The sequence below is a fragment of the Ambystoma mexicanum genome, chromosome 13 (assembly GCF_040938575.1).
Source record: "Ambystoma mexicanum isolate Mex_15411 chromosome 13, UKY_AmexF1_1, whole genome shotgun sequence".
Classification (NCBI taxonomy): domain Eukaryota; kingdom Metazoa; phylum Chordata; class Amphibia; order Caudata; family Ambystomatidae; genus Ambystoma; species Ambystoma mexicanum.
This window is the reverse complement of record NC_090938.1, coordinates 611214895-611234998: the sequence shown is the minus strand read 5'-3', so window position 1 is coordinate 611234998 and position 20104 is coordinate 611214895. Positions and strand designations below refer to the sequence as shown.

General features: G+C 48.1%; 1 protein-coding gene across 2 annotated transcripts in view; it reads right to left on the bottom strand.

Moving 5' to 3' along the window:
• Positions 1-20104, bottom strand: part of KAT2A (lysine acetyltransferase 2A) — a 288388-nt gene that overhangs the window by 14225 nt on the left and 254059 nt on the right. For both annotated transcript variants that reach the window (XM_069634476.1, XM_069634477.1), the window contains exons 11-15: positions 12718-12844; positions 12165-12275; positions 10766-10909; positions 9963-10077; positions 9610-9646 (exon numbers count right to left, since the gene is read on the bottom strand). In XM_069634476.1, the coding sequence (XP_069490577.1) occupies positions 9610-9646; positions 9963-10077; positions 10766-10909; positions 12165-12275; positions 12718-12844 (534 nt within the window). The remainder of the gene's footprint in view (positions 1-9609; positions 9647-9962; positions 10078-10765; positions 10910-12164; positions 12276-12717; positions 12845-20104) is intronic.

Below are 20104 nucleotides of genomic sequence, written 5' to 3'. Positions count from 1 at the left end.
GCGCAGGTGGCCAGAAGAGGACTGTCCTACGTACCAGATGGGGTCCGGCGCAAGCAGGGAGAGTTAGTGCCCCTTGCATTGACCGCTGGACCAGAGCCACGGGGAGAGAAGTCCCTCTGGTCCTTCTCCCACCAATAGCTCCACACCGGCAGAACTCACCCGATGATGCCGCGGCCACGGCCTCCATGGTCGCCGCGAATCCCAGAGAGCGGCCCATTAAGGGCAGGGCGGAGCCAGGGATACACCGGATGGAGGTGGGGAGGGGCGGTAGGCCGGAGTCCACCCTCCCCGACTGGGAATGGAGACGTGGGGAGGCGACAGGGGCCCCAAGGCCAGAACAGACACGGGATTAGGGGGGATGGTTACAACCTGCTAACTGACACAGCTGGGGAGGAGGCGGAAGTGCTTATGATTGGTGGGGGCCTGGGTCTATAACAGAGTATATAAGGAGTAATGGAAGTTCCTCTGTGTGTGTTGTTTTCAGACCCCAGAAGAGGAGAGAGGAGGTGAATGGTGGGCCTATCCGGGCTCATGTGAACAGAAGGAGACAAAGAGAATGACTAACCCCAAGGCTTTGAGTGTAGTGAAGGAACTACCTCCCAGCAAGTTATTGTTTATTAAGCAAGGAACAAGGACTTTTGTGCATAAAAGGAATAAAGTATTCTTTGAGCATCCATACCGTCTTCTGTCGTGCATCTTACACAAGTGAGGGAAGAGATCATGAGGGAGACACGTAAGCAGGAACCGCTGCGACACAGAGGAGACCCAATCAGTAAGTAAAAGCATGGCGGCCTTACTGGACGAAATCGGGGGCTTTCGGGCTGACATTGGCAAGCGGCTGGATGGCCTGGACCAAAAAAGTAGACAGTATGGACGATCGTACACAAGATCTTGAAGCCAACCGAACCTTGGTAGACCTTTTGGAAATCCAATCGACACTTGAGATTTTCGGAGTTGGAGAGGAGAGAGGAAAAGAGCGCCCTTAAGATGGACGATTTTGAAAATCGAGAGCGATGCAATAACCTGAGGTTCTTCGGCTTCCCGGAGCGCAAGGGCGAAACTCAAAGTGACATCACGAAAGCCATCAATGCAGTGGTCGTTAAGCTCCTCGACGAGGGAAACGCCAATGAACCGACCATCGACAGAGCCCACATAGCGGAATCGAGCTCTAAGGGGCAAATGTCTGTTCTTGCAAGGTTCAACTACTTTTCAAAGAAGTCGGGGAACTTGCAAGGCGAGGAAAAGGGGCCCGATAAGTGGGGAAATGTGCACATTACGATTTACCTGGATCTTTCAGCGTTCATCCCGACAACAAGGCGGCTGTGCGGACACCTAACAAAATGGCTAAATGCTGGATTCCCCCTTTCTTTTTCTTTCGAACATGAGGGATACAAATTCAACCTTGTCACAGAGTATGATATCCAGAAGGTGACACAGGAACTGTTGGGCAAAACTACTCCAGTCAATGCCCCACAGCCCGGAAGGGAAGAGCTGACTGAATCCTAGAAGGCGAACAGGTTTGTGGACAGACGTGGAGTCTGTGGCCACAAGAAATTTAAGAAACTGAATCCGGATTTCCCGCCACTCAATGACGGCCGAGGCTGACCTCTTGGGAGTGCACAAAGGAAGTGTTTCAACGTGCTTCTTGGGAAAGTCAGAAGAAAGTGCTCATGATTTGACACAGCGGATCAAACGAAGTTGACCGAGAGAGGGGCTGAGGGACATGCTGTTTTCTTAGTTTATTTTCTTGTTACTCTTTCTCCTGCTTCTTTTGACCCCGATCCGTGTCCCAAATGGTGGGGCAATGCCCCTATGTGCTGTTTAGCTCTCCTAAGTGGGAGGCACTGTTGGGTTTCCTGCATCGAGGGAGGGAGTGCGGGGGGGGGGGGCTGGGGGGGGCCTGGTCCAGTGTCAAGATCAATGTTGCAGGTAATCCAGGAGCCTGAATGCAAGAGGTTTCAATCCCTTCACAAAAGGTCCCTAGTGGTTAAAACTGCACTTCATGTTCCTACAGAAGGCCCACTGGCTAAGGGGAAGGGAACCGGCGTTGAAAGCCAGGTCAATCAGGGAGGTATACCATGCGTCGGGCCCAACCGTGGGCTACAGTCTGCGCCGAAGGCACAGCTCACCCACAGGGCCGTTTTGTGATGGTTAAAGGGGAGATAAAGGGCTGTACCCTCACAGTGATCTCCCTTTACTGTCCAAATGAAGCCCAACACCAGTACTGGGAATCGGTTAGGGGTAAAAGTCAAACCTTTAATAATAGTCGGTGACTTAAATATGGTTCTGCACCCAGAGAGTGACAGAAAGAGAGGGTCCCTACTCCAAAACCATGGCACAGCAGCCATGCTCGGCTCATTTCCGGAAGGTTAACACGGAGCTGAGATTGTCAGACACCCACACGAGGGGACAGGGTCAGGAGCCTTTATTTACATATTATTCAAATGTACTTGATACTTTCAGGATAGATTATATCTTGGTAGATTCCCCCCTGTTGGAACGAGTGAGCGATTTCGCTGTTGAGATAATCCTGTGGTCAGATCATGATCTGGTGAGGATCTGCATTGAGGTGCCCCCAAGGGACCAGCACAATACTAGGTGGTCGTGCAACGACCTGCTGCTGTGAGACAAAGAGCTGGTCCATGAACTCCTCATAGCAATCATAGAATTCTTTGAAATTAATGACAACAGTGGGGACAGCGTGGGTCTGGGAGGCATTGAAGGCCACAATAAGGGGAGTTCTAATAAGAATGGGGTCAAGGAGACAAAAGGAAAGGGCTTGTGAGGAGAAGGTCCTTAGAGAAAAAAAGTGAGGCTATTCAGCAGGGAGGTAAACTGAAAACCCAAATGTTCCCAGGGAAATGGACCGAACTGCAAGAGCATAGCTGAAAGCTCTTTGTCAGCCAAACGGAAAGAATCCTATCCTTCCTGAAACAAAAATATATGGAGAAAGGGGAGACAAAATACTGGCATGGAGGTTGAAGGAGCGGAGGAATAGCTGGGGGGTGGACGTGATCCGTTCAAGCAAGGGTGGGAGGCTCCTCGAGGATCCACTGATAGTGGAGGGGTTTCGAGTGTTTTACGAGACACTGTACACCTCGGAATATGATGGGAATGGGTCTGAGGTTGACTGTTTTCTTGGCTCTCTCCCGATTCAGTGTCTCCCGCTGCAAAACGCTGAAACCCTGGAAGCGCTTCTTACAGCCCAGGAGGTAATAGATACCATTAGTGGTATGAAAGGGGGGACCATCATTTTACATTGTCCTTCTACAAGAAATTTCGTTCTAACCTGGGGCTGTTAATGGCCAAACTGTTCAATGGTGCCCTGGTGGCGAGCTTCCTCCCACAGTCCATGCTACAGCCCTAATTGTAGCGATACCCAAGGAGGGGAAAGACCCGGCCTTGTGTCAGTCTTACAGACCTATTTCTCTGCTGAATACTGATGTTAAAATACTGGAAAAACTGTTGGCCAATAGATTGGCTCGTCAGATGACCTCACTGGTACATGGGGATCAGGTGGGATTTATCCCGGGTCGGCAGGGAGCAGATAACATAAGCAAGACCTTAAACTTAATGCACAAATCCGGATGTAGAGGGCTGGGAGCATACCTGATATCCATAGACTCAGAAAAGGCCTGTGACTGCATTGAGTAGCAGTACATAGGTACAGTTTTGCAGAGAATGGGGCTTGGTGTTAATTTTAGGCAGTGGATAGCAACGCTATACAACGGTCCCACTGCAAAAGTGGTGGTCAATGGCGTTGTCTCCTCCCCCATGCATCTCACTAGAGGGATGAGGCAGGGCTGTCCCATTTCCCCCTTGCTGTATGCATTGGTTATGGAACCCCTCGCTAGTGCCATTAGATTGAACCAGGGGATTACGGGAATTCAATGTGGGGAGGTAGACTTTAAGCTGTCCTTGTTTGCCGAAGATATTTTCTGCTGACTAATCTCTCGACATCGCTTCCAGAACTCCTAAACCATATCGTTTTTTTGTCCGATTTTCGGGCTTGAAAATAAATGTCCCCAAATCAAGTGTTATGCCTATGAGGGAAGAGGACTGGGAGACCAGAGGGAGGAAGGTAGTAGGTGGCATGAGAGTAGAGCACAGGTCTCCCGTACTTGGGTATTCTCCCTAGAGATTTGATAAAATTAGTAGAGGATAATTACACTACTATCCTAGAGAGGACGAGATCAGATCTTTTGCGCTGGGGACCCCCCACATGGTTTGGCCGAATGGTATCTGTGAAAATGAATGCCCTCCCCTGTCTTCTAGATTTGTTCATGGCTCTCGACCACACCCCTTACAGAGACCTTTGTGAGATTACAGGCCATGGTGTACCAGTTCAGGAAGAGGCCAAGAATTAAATACACTACTCTGACTCTCCCTTGAGTTTGGGGGCTTTAGCCTCTCTGACTTCGATTTTATTACAAGGCGGCGCAGCTAAGGGTAATGTTGGAGGACCTGTGGGATGACATGGGCACTTACTAGATATTCATTAAAGACAAACATACTCATCCTAAAAAAGTCAAAGACCTCCTATGGACACATGTCAAGGAGATCCCGCCCCACATTAAAACTCACCCCACTATGACTGTGCTCTGGGATCTGTGGAAATGTAATAAAGCAAACTCTAACCTCTTCCTGGCCTTCGCCCCGACTTCGCTGTGGGGTCCCCCGCTCAACCTGGGCAGCAAGGGCTTCCTCAACATGCAGCAGTGGTCAGACATGGGTCTGGAGAGAGTTGCTCAATTGTTCAGGTGTAATGGCTTTTTCGAGTATGAGGCATTATCAGAGGCCCTCTGTCTTTGAATACCTGTGCATGAAAGCCATCTTGACAGACCCCAAGTTGTATGTTGATGCTTCCCGAGCCCTTACGCCCTTCGGGAACATTCTGTGAAGCTACTACAAGGGAGCCCTGTCGAAGAAGAGTATTGTTATGGCTGTCCTGGAGTGGAGGCATTATTTTAGACGATGCTTGGAGGCAGGGGTTGGGGCAGAAAAAACGGACGAAACCTGGGGGATGGTTTATAAGTTTATGCTCGCTGGCTCCCTGTACACGTCAGCGATGGAACACCACTTTAAAATTCTTCACTCTTGGCACCCCTCCACTCCCAACCCAGTGAGGCTCTCCATAATATTTGTGGGCTCCTCCCCATTCTGCCCAAGGGAGTGTGGACACAGAGGAACATGATACCATATGTGGTGGAAGTGCCCATCCATTCAGGTTTACTGGGCGGAAGTCTTGAGCTGGATCAAGGACCTGGTTGGTGTCTCCTTTATGCCCCCTTGAGATCTTGTTAGGTATTCCAAAACCTCTAGATACCCAAATATTGTGGAAGCAATGCTAAGGGCCGGAAGGGTAGCATTGGCCCAAAAATGGAAAGCAAACCCATCCCAATAAGGAATGGTTAACTAAACAGTGGAATATCTTTATGTATGTGAAGTTGACAGTGATTGTAAACTATAATATGGAAAGTTTTCTGACGCCGTGGCGCGCTGTGTTACTCAAAGAGGGATGCAAGAGTCTCAAGCTCTAAGATGAATGGTGGGTTCAGGTTTTTGTATAGCCACTGGTCTCCTAGGCTGAAGGAGACATGTGTAGTGCACAGGCATGATATCATGATATATTGAGCTTACAGCACCAGAAAACTGATGGTTTGGACTCAATTACTAGTTTTAAGGACCCACTGGAGAGGCGGTCATGGTAGCTCAAGTGAGGTTGAGGGGGCGGGGGGGCGGATAAAAGGGCATGCTACTGTTGATGCTTTTGTTTGGAACACATTGTATTGCCTAATGGCAAATGTTCAATAAAAATCAAAAAGAAAAAAGAAAAAAAACTCAAGCACTGGCTGGAACAGACCTGGAGAATCTTCCCCATGAACCAGAACAAAACCTCCCTAGCAAGACAAACCAGGGCATACAAACTAGAAATCAGAAAAACCAAGAAACCATTCTATGGGAAAAGGAACGTAAACTCTCGGAATCATTTCCGAATTCAACTCTACGCCCCCCCGATCTCCAAATCCCTATGTGACTCCTTATCAGAACACTTCCACAAGGTCACCATCGAGAGACATCTTCTCTAAATTGGAACACAGGCTACTTCACCCCATCTACCCACAGCCAAGCGCCCTCCCCGCCCCTGTCAAAACCCCCCTTTGTCACAAACTTTCACCTCTTTCATTCCAATCAGACACCTGGAGTTCCTCTCGCTCCTAGCACAAAGCCCCCCATCTGGCTCCCCCGAGGACCACTGCCGCCCACCCTCCTCAATAACATCCTAGCCTCAAAATGACTAGGAAAGATTGCATGCTCCATCCATAACCACTCCCTAACATCGGGAATTTTCCTGGAAGCCCTAAAAACAACCTACATCAAACCCCTTCTCAAAAAACCAACCCTCGACCCACTCCTCCCACAAAACTACCAGCCTCTCTCTATAACTGGCTTCATGGTCAAACTTATGGACCACACAGCATACAAGAAGCTTGGTCTCTGCGCTTTAGCCACCAACCTCATGGACCCTGCACAGTCTGGCTTCAGACCGCTCTGAAGAACAGAATCCTCCCTAGTGTCCATCCAGGACAACCTAAAAAGAGCTGCTCATGCAGAAGGCTGCACTGTACTCATCCTTCTTGAACTCCCTGCCATCTTCAATACCATCGATCACACCATCCACCTAGACAGGCTACACATTAGGAATCAAAAGACACAGCCGTCTCTTGGATCTTCTCTCATCTCCAATCGTTTACAAATCATGCTCCTCCACCCGTTCGCCTCCGACTCACGACCAGTAACAAAAGGGGTCCCACAAGGAGCATCCCTATAATCCCTGCTCGTCAACATCTATTTAAATCCTCTGCCTGCACTCATCCACTCCCACAATCTTACCTGCTACAACTACGCAGACGGCATGCGGATCATCCTTAAAATCCCAAACCACCAGGCCCCAACCGTCCAGATCTGTCATGACTCTCGGATATGGACTGCTGGATGATGACCAACCACCTCATCCTCAATCCTGGGAAAACTGAAACCCTAGTTTGAAGGAAAATATTGCTTCTTCCCGAACCTATTCCCTGGCCGCAATCCCTAGGGCCCCCCTCTGGCAACACTCAGTGAAAAATCATGGATGCACACTGGACACCAATCTATCGCTCTCCCAACAAGTTAAACTCTGTTTCCAAAACCTGTTTCTTCCACCTACGCATCCTAAGGCATATCTTCCCTTACCTCACCTATTCTCTGTCATCATCTCGCTCATCCTCTCCCACTTAGACTACGTAAACTGCCTCTACCTAGGCACAACAGTGTTTCAGCTAAGGAAACTGCAAATAATCCAAAAAGCTGCAGCCTGCCCGCTCATTAACCTACACCTGAGAAAACACATCAGCCCTACACTGAGAGCCCTCCATTGGCTGCACTAGCTTTAAAGCCATATGCATCACCCACCGGGCCATACACAACACAGGGTTGGAATCCCTTCAAGACAAAGTCACCCGCTACCGCCCCTCGAGTACTCCCAGATCTGGCACAGCATTTCTCCTAGGAGGTCCCACATTGCAACTCGACCAGAATCAGCGAATCTTCTTTCTCCATCCAAGCACCTATCATCTGGAACTCCCTACCCCTGCACATGAACAATATTCATAATCACCCGGCATTCATAAAGGCCCTCAAAACCTGGCTCTTCCCTCCCTCCCGATGGGCGCACAGAAAACACTGATCCAACCACAACAACACTCCCTTCTGCCAATACCCCACAGATGCAGGCAGCGGCACACTGACACACTCTTCCCTTCTCTAACTAAACAATACTTCTACCCAACAATACCCCAAGGATGCTGGCAGCATTCGCAGAGGTACACCGTAACACACCTTCGTCCTCCCTCACACCGCACCCTCATTCTGCCGGGCCCTTTCCCACTACTCAGATTTTCATTCCAGGGAGACCATGAACAGCGAGACCAGCCAATCGTTCTGGCCTAAGAAAAAAAATAGAACACTGTAGTCGAATTCCAGCCAAGTCTACGGTACATATACCTTACAGCACGTCTTTGGAAACTGGCCAAAGCCTGGCCATCCATCCATGCACCCTCGAATGAAGCTATGGCTATGGTATTCTGGTGTAGCAGCACATATAGCCGTCTCACTGAAACCCCCGACGTACACCAACACCTCTGCCATTAGTATACAGCAACAACCAATGAAATTCGGTCTGGCTGGGCACACAGAATATTCAGCACTAGAACTCTATCCTAAACCACCAACACCACCACCACCACCACCCACCCACGTGCCTGACCTTCAGGCCGCTTACTGAAGCCTAGCCAGCCCACCTAAGTCCTAACACAGCAAAATGCAAACAAGCACCTTTAATTTATACTCCTAGAACCTCCTGCACATGGACTACAATCACCGAGGGCGTTCCCACCACAAAGCGCATTAAGGCCATACAAATGGGGAAAAGGCGCTATATAAGTAACCAATACAATACAACTGGCAAGACAAAACTAGCAAATCACATTATATTTTAGGAGCTAGTCACTACAAGCTCCCGACAACAGCAAGATTGTCCACATGCTTTCTAGACTAGAAGCAATGATATCTGTTCTACAATCTCCTGGAAACAGTGTGCCCAATACAGTCAGATAGTGCCATACAAATACACACCAAGGCAGCAGAAGTGCTACCCTTCTCAAAACTTTGCACAATGAAATTATCACTTTGGTAATTTTATATCTCTAATCCCTTACTTTCCCTGTAACCTTTTGTCCCCAATAACGGAGAAAATGCTTCCCGCTTAAGTTGTCAGAGTTCAGAGGCTACTATTTCTGCACGTAGGCGAAACCCTCTTCTGGGAGGATACAGAGACCCATCTGTTATCGCATCTCCCTAAGATACCCTGCTCCACTGCAGCCCAGAGACCTTGGGACCAAGCAATGTTGCAATCTGTCAGAAGCTAGTGTCTCGCCAAGCAGATCTTTTATCCCCCTTGGCAGAGACGGCAGCTACTGTGGACACCTGGAAAACCCAAGCAGCTAATTTGTTACTTTTTGGTATGTTATACAAAACTTAGACTAGTCGGGATTGGAAGGGGCAATTAGATTTTCTGGTACCCTCGACCCTTTTTCTAAAGAGGGTAGTCTGGCATGGCCCGCTAAGGCAAACTCATACGCTCAGCCATGTGATATTTAAACTCTCATATCACCCCTTTGCACCTCAATTTAGTGCACCACAGTCATCGACCCATCTATGCCAAACAGTTTTACTACTCTATTCCCATCATGATAGTTGCAGCTCTAGACTACTTCTCTGGGAAATAATTCAGTAAACAAGCTTCCCTTTTGATCGCCAGTTACACTTTTCCCAGTGCTGCAAGCCCCCCATGTCATGTATGCAAATAGGACACTTATGTAGAATGCTGTAATTAATGTCATCACGCTAATGTGATGTAAGCAGCCAATTCGGAGGTTTGGTCATACCATGCACCCAACCAGGAGATGAAGGGTTGTTTGTTACAATAAAGAAAATTACATCTGCAAAACTTCAGTGGCTGGCTGCATTACAATTTCTGATGCAAAATGTGCCAAGCGTCCCACTTACACTTTTTCTTTTCCTAAAGGTTTCCATCCGGTTTCACCTGAGTAATGGGGAAAAGAGACAAGGACACGTTACTAAGTTATCTCAAACAGCAATTGTTTTATATTGGGTGACCAGGTAGCGGTCACAGATAGGTGGTGCATGGGGCACTAATAAATGGAAGATTACTTCCCTGACAGTAGATAAGCTACTGCAAAAGAAGCTGCACGTACGTCTGCAAACATCCAGAGTTACAACTTCAGAGACGTAGCTTTGCCCTGCATTGAGCCAGGCAGAAAAAAAACCTTTAAGACAAATAAAACGAATACGTGGCTAGAGAGAAACAGCCTGACACTGTGCTTTTAGGCCCAACTTACGTATTCCAGGGATACTCTCCACCGGAATCTGACGGACGCCCTCTTTAAAGCACGTTAAACCAGGATACACCTTTCGGATCTGAGCCTGTTTTCTTTCAATCAACTTCTTTATGATCTGTTTAGAGACAAGAAAGTGGGTATTTAGGAACGGAGACGTACAGAGCCAAGGCATCTTTGCCTGCATTCTGATATTCGCTGGACCAGAGATTGAACACCGCCCTGCAGGATCAAGGCAGTGCTGTGAAGGTAGCTTTCACATGCTATTCGGAAAGGGACTTGTTGGGCACTTCACTCTGTGCCCAAGTAACGCCCCTGGCCCCACAAGAGACTCTGAAGAAAGTCCCTCGAAATGTTTATGATGTGGGTAAAAAGAGGTGTCGGTAAATAAACGATCAAAGTTAAAAAATACAAACCCCACTCCATCAAATTTAACTGAAGGCATAAACAGCTGTACATCTGCAATTTAATCTTCAGAAACGGCTGTATGCTTTCCTGTCCAGTTCACCCCATCCTTCTCGCCGACTAGAAGCTGGCGTGAGTCAGGCACCTATACCTAGACACAGCGCTTGCATGCCAGCACAGTGACTGCCCGTTTATATACCCAAAGTATCCAAGCCTCCCTGCTGACTGGTGGGTTTATTGCCCAACACATTCCGTCTCAACACAGTCAAGACACTCCACTGACCACCCCATTCATGCCCACCCACTGGTCTGGACACTACTCTTTGCTGCTCTTCACTTTAAGATAAACCCATCCTTCTCAAGCCTTTGCACTGCCACTTCACAGCGCCCCAGTCTCGTACCTCTTTCTGCTTCTTGACGATGTGAGAAAGCTCTGTGTATGGAATCCGTGGGTTCAGCTCGCACTCCATTAAGGTCGCCCCTTCGTAGTCTTTAATGTACCCCAGGTACCGAACCTTGGGGACTTTGATATCTTTGGAAAACCCCTGTGAATGGGACCAATGGATACATTGCTTTAGCACGAGTCAACGCTGCACTGGTACACTGAATGGAAGGTATTGGTCAGCATTGCACATATGAATAAAGTCATTTACATCATTTTTAGGGATTGGAAACAGGGGAAGCCACAAAGTAAAAGGATGTAGTTCGGACAATCAATACTTGAAACTTTTACTGGTATCAATTATACTGAATACTTCCAAATGAAACAGCAAGAAGATTACCCCCCTGCACCCCCTCCCTGCTAAATCAGACAGCCATCTAACTAATACATGCCCAGAGTTCAATTCCTGCTCCAATACTATAGATTGATAGCATACCTGACCGTTGAATAGTAATGTGAAGACTGCAGGCTGTCTGGGAGCGAGGATGAGAGCAAAAGAAGCCTACTTTCCAAAAATGCATCAAACCCACAAACCGCATACAAGGACTTTCATTGTTAAAGATTACACCCTGCACAAGGCTCACTCTTAATACAAAGAAGAGTTTCCCACAGACTAAAGAAGCAGGAAAAGGGAATTCAAAGCAAACACAAACCAGCTCAGCACTCTATTAAAGGAATTTCTCTGGTGGTGCTCCATCATGGCTATCATGCCCATCGTATCCGTTCTCTCTTGGGCTGGCAATAGCCCTGTCAATATGAGTCTCAGTTCAGCTGTGTCACCTTGCTAATGCTGTTGCCTCCACTTCAATTTTCAACTGTCTTTTTTCAACGTACTACTCTTCCCTGCATTTCTCCTCGTCTCGCTACTTTACAGAGGGTTATTTTTCCTGCTATACTAGAATTCCACTGTTTGTGGTCTGCTCCTACCAACCTCACTTCCCTTTAGAATCCTTTCCACTGCATTTGCTTTTCATATCAATTCCTTCTAGTGGTTCCTCATCCTTTCTCCGCTCTCTGCTTGCTCAAAAGTTTTGGAAGTTAATTCTCACCCTCCAAATTCATTCTACTACTGCTCGTTACTTTTTGTTCCAGTCTTAAATCTTACTTTTGTTCCAGTCTTAAATCTTTTACGTTCCTCACATCATTTTGTGCAGAACATTGATAAGCCTATGCAGTCCAATACATGTTACAAGACAGGAAAAGAAAAGGCTGGCATGCACATTAAAACTGGGAAACCAATGTTTTAGCTTTAACGATCCCTTAAGCAAAAGCTCAGAATGTCACCTCTATTTTTAGAATAAAAACGGACATTTCCCAAAAATGTTGACTAAGCAGACCATGAAAAACAAAAGCTTTACTTGTTTCTTGAAGTAGCCAATGGCGTACTCGTCTGCATATGTCAGAAAGTACAGGATGTTGTGCTTGATGTGGTACTCCTTGAGATGGTTCATGAGATGAGTGCCATAACCCTGAAAAAGAAGCCACAGGCAGTCAGTAGTGAGCTCAGACATGCAACAAGGTTGCAACTGCTTACTGGACTCTTTTTGTTATTATTTTTTTATATTGTATGTCCATTTTCTGTGCAAACACGGGATGTGCACCGTTACTGGAGAACTAGTTATTTTGCATTGAATGTTTCCATTTTCTCTCATTCCCACAAAGAAAATACCTGGGGGATTGGATCCTGCAGACATGCCACATTCATGCATTTTACCCTCAGTATATAGAAGATATTCCACAAAAACAGCTTTCGTAATCATTACATTTATATTATCCTCTTGGATATGCATCAGCAAATTGCTATGCCGGAGTTAAATGACGATCCGTTTTCATCACCTACCCAGTTCACATTTAGCTTGTAATCTACATTATCAGAAGCTGCGCATAGCAGCACTGAAGGCAAACACCTACCTTTACTTGTTCATTCGATGTCACTGCACAAAATACAATCTCTGTGAATCCTTGGGATGGGAACATCCGGAAGCAGATCCCTCCAATAACACGTCCATCCTTGATGAGAGCAAGTGTTTTGTGCTTACTTAAAAGGGACGACAAAGTAACATGGATTCATTAAAAACACAACATTGCCAGGACTGTGTCCAAAATGGTTAACAGCAAAAACCAAATGTGTCGGGGTACTTTCAGTCAAAGGGGTTAAAGGTCATTAAAGGTGCATATCAAGAATATGAGATTAATGGCAAGAGCTCAACATTTACTAGTCCACCCCAAATAAGACCCATTGTTGGGAAAAGGCTGACACAGGACAGTCCAATGACACAGTCAAGACAGTCACATAGATATGACGTGCAAACCACAATCTACTACCCGAGAACCACTTCCAACACCAATAGCATACTTTCTGAACATTCATAAAGCAAGGTGGTCAGGTTTGCCTGCATATTAAGTCCCTATATGGTACACCTTAATATGAAGCGATAAAAAGATAGGGCTTAATGCAACAATGCTGTAGGAATGTACCTTTTTATAAATAAGAGACCGGGTTTTCATACCTTTGAACTCTTTAATTCAACTTAAATGTAAAAAAAAAACACATCAAGCTAAAATAAATGGAGCACATGGCGCCATGACATTAGGACGCACAGGTTTGCAGTCCTGGGACATTTGTGTAAAGGATAGTAAATGCACTACTGCGTGAAATTGAAGCTCAGGACTAAACACAGATTCACACAAATAGAGCAATGTGTTACTCCCTAGCAAACATATTTAGCAACTTGTGTCCTAAAGTCGTTCCTCTTCGCATCATTCATAGCAATGAATGGATATCAAGCTTTTTCATAGCTGCTTTTATGATATAAGTTAAGGCAATTTCATTTTTGGGCCTACTGTAGGTACTTTTTATACAAGGTTACAGAGTTTTACACAAGTTGCTGTCTGAGGCAGAGCTTGGAAAAGGCCATCTTGGGTGACAGGGCTGTACCTCTTAGGTTTAGCCTGAACTATCCTAAAGGTTTGGTATCCAAGGCTGAGCAGCCAGGTATAGTCTAGGAGGGATAGGGACTGTAAGTGAGGCACCCAGTACTTCGAGCATACAAATCAGTTGAAGGAAACACTAGCAGTTCTTTAAAAACAGTCATTCACTTTATATACACTAAGGCTTTTGAATAAGTTATGCAAGTACTATTCACACAGTAATATCACAGTAGAAAAGGTAACACATTAAATCAAATGTTAGGCAACACAAAAGTGAGAAACTATTAAAACAAATAAGTAAACTTTAGATCAACTCTTGCAATTTCCATTAACCCCTGCTTAGCCAATCTTTAAAAGTCTATCCCTATAGTAGATGATGCCCACAGAGTCAAGGGAAGTACTGGGGCTCCAGTGACCAAGGGCTGAGGAGGAAAGAGGCAGGAAAGCAACAGAAGGTTTACTTCAGGTTCGTACATAACAGTTTGGCAATTTAGTGCCCAATTGGTTGTTCATAGAAAATTGGTACTCTAGGTGCCCTGGAGCGTGGTGCAAGTTACCGCCTAACTGCAGCCCTCTACAAACACAAGAACGACGCAGCAAAACCAACGTAAGCACCTAAGCTCGAGACAATACCTTTTCGAATGAATAACTTGGTGCAGCAGGTTGGTCCCCTAGGTGAGGCAACAGTTGTCCCTGGTTTGGGTTTCTTGGCCTGGGTGGCAGAAGGAGGAATTTTGGAAGAAACAGACTGATGCACTCGGGCAGTGGGACGCCCACCAGTGAATCGTCACGGCACTGGTGCGTTGGAGGCCTTCACAAGCTTCGTGTCAGGGACGGTTGTCATCCAGTATACTTCTCTTTGGGTTCCCGGTACACGACTCCGTTGAGGGGGACGTACAGGAGCAGAAAAGTGTCACTGCAGGTCGTGAATGATGCCCACAAGGTTTCAACCGGACCAACGCTTCAGAAAATGTTGCACCGTAAAATGACACTTTGCCTCATCTCCTCACAGGGCTCCCGGTTCTCAAACCAGTGTCTGGAGCTCGCTCTTACGGTCTACGGTGTCCTCCGAGTTTGGATGCAGCCAAACCTGCATCGGTAGGGCAAAACTGACTTACCTGTCATCTCCCAAGAGATGCAGATTGTTTTATGATTTGGTCTTGTTTATTTGTATGGGGAACATTATCTCATCTGAAACTCTTCTTAAGCGACTAGGACATTTTTCCTGAATCCAGTTTGGGTGCAGCGAGTTCAAGGCTAACGACCTGAATTTTAGTCTGATTTATGTATTTTTAAAGTTATGTCTTTCACTTCTGCTATTGTGAATGCTTGATTACACCATGTCTACGGTGTCTAATGTGTTGGTGCTTTAAGCCTAAATGTATCTTGTCTTCTGGTGGTCTCTGATTGGGCTTTAGAAATGATCCCGCCCCTCCAAGGTACTACAGCAATTGAGGTGCGCATTTGTATTTTCCAAATACTATGACCCAGACGTCTAGGATTACTGTGACTTAGTTCGCAATTGGGATAACCGACTGCTCGTTCCTGCTACTTACCTTGAGAGGTAAGGCTTGTTCAGTTTGTCAGGTGTGAGGTGCCACTGGATCATCACCTTAACCTACAGCTCCTGCACTTGGATGTCCCTTGTAAGTTTGGGAATACATGCCCACAGCTGAGCCTGCCGCACCCCACAAACTGATGGCCCACCACGGTTTCCATTTGGGTCATGTAGGGCCATTTTGAGTTCTGTGGTTCCTCCGTCACAATTTTGTACAGTGCTCTCACCAGTTGTTTGTTGCCTGTATCTGTCGTGACCCACTTCTCGAGGGGAGTGAGATCCCTAGTAGCAACGGTTCTGATCAATAGGTTCATGAGCCAAAGTCTCAGTTGTGAATAGCGTTCCGTCGCCTTCCCCCAACCCCAAATCGCGCTTGCATTGTTCAAAGGGTTTAACTTCACTACCTTCAAACAGTACCGATAGCTTATGGCCCGCAGCCTCTCCCACATGTTAATGTTAAAGGACATTTGTACCGCGCACCATCACCACCGGAGTGGTCCCCTCGCGGCTCTGAAAGAGGAGGAGAGGTTGAGTTAGTGGGAGGAAGCAGGAAAAGTGCAAGAGAGCAGTGATGTGCTGTTGGCGGCCTCAGCCCGATGGGTCAGTTGGCTGGGCCTGGGGTGTTTGCGGCCAGTAGTCGTGTACTGTTGTGCAAGGCTATGTGTGTTTTTGTTTTGTTGCTACGATGTAGGTTTTGGTTGGGTTGGAGTTTGAGAGGTGTATGTAGAAAGGGAAATTGTTAGTAGGGTTGGTTAGTTTGCGTCTCTATCCTGAATTGATGCGCTCGGCTTGCGTAGTCTCCCCTGATGCGGTTCTGCCCTGATCTGGGTCCGACTGGCATACAGGTTCCTTACTCCTCTGGCCCCCATCTCTAACATGCTCTCTGATAGCTCCCCTTATCCTCCCTTCATACTCCTGTGGCCAGTGCACCTGCCAATGACAACCTCTCAGGTAGTGGGGTGATTGCCAAGATCTCGATGATACCAAACCACTGTGGTACCTGGCGGTAATTAAGGGGCGGGCGAAAGTGTTGGTGGGATTGTTTGGGATAGTTGAGTCAGTCTCCGTGCATGCCGCCTGTGTTCCTAGTCTATTCGGTGTCACCCGTCCAGGTGCCGTGGGAGTTACTCTCTCGGGTCGGGGATGTCCGTGTCTTTTCGGTTTAGTCATCCTTTTTCCAGTTTTGGTTTCCAGGTTTAGTCTGTGGTGTTGTAGAGCCAGGTTTTAGTGATTTCCTGAATTTTAGGTGATCTTCAGTGTTTCTTATTTCTTTTGGGATGTTGCTCCCTTTTCTTGGCCCTGCTTAAACTGAGGGTTCCTAAACTGGGACATTAGCCGGGAGAGTCATGAGAGCCACTTGCCTGAACGGAGCATCCCCGGAGTCCCCCACAAGCGCTGTTATCTGACTTGAATACATATTCTCAGGTCTGTCCTTCCTCCAGTGACCTACCCACCACCGCCCCATCCATCCAGCACCAGAGTTTAGAGAAGCTGCCCAGAAACCAGTCTCGAACCATTCTGATTTGAGCTAAGTAGTATAGACGAAAGTTTGGCACCCCCAGGCCTCGTTTTTTTGGAGCCATCAGTCATTTCATGGAAGCCCTGTGTTTTTTATGGTTCCAAAGGAAGGCCCCACATGCTTTTGAAGGCTCTTGAAGAACCGCCACCGGAAAGGCCACAAAATAATACAAGATCCTGGGCAGGATCACCATTTTAAGCACATCAATCCTCTCCAGCCAAGAGTTAGACAGAGGGCTCCATTTGGTTATTAACAGTTGTCTCGCCCTCTCCAGTAAAGGAATGTAGCTAGCCTGGTAGAGAGACTACAGAAGGCCTGTAATTTGTACCCGCAGATACTTTACACTGTTTTCGGGCTGCCTGTAAGCAACGCAGCCCTGCAGTCCCTGAGCCCTGGGGGGATTGGTTGAACAAGCCCAACAGTTCTGATTTGAGCATTAATGTTTAGCCCTGCTACTGCCCCAAAGAGCCCAGCTTACCTCGAGATTGCTGGGAGTATTGTATCCGGCTCTGAGATCAGGAGGAGCAAGTCATCTGCAAAGGAAGTGACTTTTGCTCTTCACCCCCGAAGATGATCCCTCTAATGTCTTGAGTAGCCCTGATTCTCTCCAGGAGTGGGTCCAGGTGGAGTGCATACAATAGCGGCAAGTCAGACACCCCTGCTTGGTGCCCCTGAAAACTTGTATTCCCCGGGAGAGGTGCCCATTAATCGCCAGATGTAGGAGATGCGTTTGGTAGTTAGCGCTCACCAATGAAGGGAAATTAGACCAAACCCCATGGTCTCAATTGTATGGAAGAGAACGACCATTCAACCTCAAATGACTTCTCCATATCCAAAGCTAGCATCAGCACAGAGGACTTGGCTTTGTTGACCTTCTGTATTAGGCGGCACACCCCCCAGATGTTAAAGGTCTGCCTTTGCTTAATGAAACCCGACTGGTCAGGGTTGATCAGCCCGAGCAGGAGTTTCTCCAATCGTGTTGTCAACACTTTAGTGTAGATTTTCGTGTCTGAATCAATAAGTGCTGTAGCGCGGCAGAGCCCTATAGAGTAGCCTCTTTGCCAGGCTTCGGGAGTAAAAAACCTTAGCTTCTTCCATGGAGGGAGTGATTTGCCCAGATCAACCAAAGGAGTTCTACAATGAGACTAGCCGATTGGATCAATGCCTCCCGAAAGGTCCTGTACAAGATTGCAGGGAAATAGTAAGCTCCCGGGGCTTTCCCCAGCAGTAAGGGCAGCTTCGTCAGGGAAATCTGAAGAGTATAAGGCGGTGTAGTACTCTTAAAACGCCAACATTATGTCTGGCACAGCAGCGCTAATTTCCCCTGTCCCCTTCTTAATTTTGAGTACCGTCCTTGATGCCTCCTTCCTAACCTGACGTTCCAGGAGGCGGTCCGCCTTGTTCACCTTCACAAAATAACTGTTGGAGGTAAAGTAAGGCACGCTCTGTGGCTCTAGTCTGCAACACATCCAACTGGACCCTTATCTGCCTGTATTCTTTCCTCAACGCACTCCCAACGTTATATACCATTCTTCCCATTACCTGTTTGAGTTTGGTTACTAATTCCTTTAGCAGAATGCCCAGTTGTCTATCCCTCTGGTATTTCCGTGCTACGAGATCTCCGCCCCCCCCCCGACCCACTTCACGGTGGCCTTAAAGGCATCCCATATGACATTCTCCAGCCGGTGGGCTGACCCAGTCTGGGGCGCGGGAGGGTCCGTGGTACACCCCCCCCACCTGTGTGGATCACAGCTCACCCCCCTAGGGGCTCTTGGTGGAAAGTGGACCCCATGGTCGAAGGGGGAGAATAAAGTGGAGAGGCCCGGACTCTGAGTAGGTGGTGGCCCCTGGCTTGGCTCTCAGGGCGTGTGCCCACCTACTAACAATCAAGGGGAAGCCTAATCAACCGGAAAAGCCTGGGGAGCGAGACGGTAGGGCTCCCTGGAGCGGACACCCCGGGAGTGCAGGGAGGACCCAGAGGGATGCGGGGAGAACGGCCAGGGTGTGAGGCCCCAGTCTGAGGCTGGTGGGGGGTGTGCCCGCCCAGAGGTGGTTACGTCCTCCCCTGTCGGGTGTCGTGCGGACAGTGGGATTTGGGGTGGGGGGGGGCCCCCCTGATTTCCCTCCCCACCGATGCGTTGGAATATATCTCTGCAAGAATATCGATACCAAGAGGCAAGTAGTGAAAATTGTGGCCTGGCCCGAGGAAGTGGAATGGCCCAGAAGGAGTCCCCGTCCGCCACAGCGATGGAAAAAGGCTTTGCCACAGTCCTGCAGGAGATCAGGGATATGCGAGAGGACATCGCGCAGAAGTTGGAAAAAATGGACCAACGCGTGGACAAGGTTGAGGACAGATTATTACAGCTAGAGACCAACTAGTCTTCCTCGGTGACCCAAGAGATACAAACGGACTTCAGGCTGTCGGCCCTGGAGAAAAGGGATGAGGAAAGGGCTAGGCAAATGGAAGATTTTGAAAATAGGGAACGGAGGAACAACCTCAGATTTTTTGGGGTCCCGGAGATGGAGGGGGAAAGAGAAAGATCTGGTCCGGGTGGTGAGAGAGATTATCGCACTCCTTTTCGCTGACAAGATGACAACTGAACCAATGTTTGACCGGGTGCACAGGGCGGGAGGTAGAGCGGGGGGTCCCCGGTCATTCCTGGTACGATTTCACTGTTTCACGGAAAAGGCGAAGGTGCTGGAAGAGGCCAGGAAGGCGCGGGAGATCACGTACAACAATGCCCAGGTTTCCATCTTCCAGGATCTCTCTTCGTACACTCTGGCCAAACGCAGAATGTGTCGCCCCTAACGCAGATGTTAAAGGGGCTGGGGGTGCGCTACAGATGGGGCTACCCCTTCTCCCTCACGTTTGAGTACATGGGCCAGTGGTTGACCCTGGTCACGGAGGACGACATACGGGGAGCCATCCGAGACTATGTGACTGATCCGACCCCCCGTGGGGGCCCTGCAGGGATGGCCGTGGGCGTCGCTGGGGGCCATGCGCCCCAGGGAGACAGGAGAAGGAAAACTGGCTCCAGGAAATTCAAAAAACTGAATACGCCGTCACTGACGAAGGACAGAGAGCGCCATGACCCTGTATGAGGTGGTCCGGGTCACCTTGGCCCACAGGGATGTGGGAGTTGGAAATTTGGGGGTCCAGTTGCGGGTATGGTCCCCTTGATCAGCAAGTATAAGGTGTTTTCTAGGGAGGCGATCTGTTGGGGAGGGGGGGGCTCAAAGAGGAGTGCATCTTGATAATGGCCTGGCGAGGGCGGCTAGCTGGTGGTCCG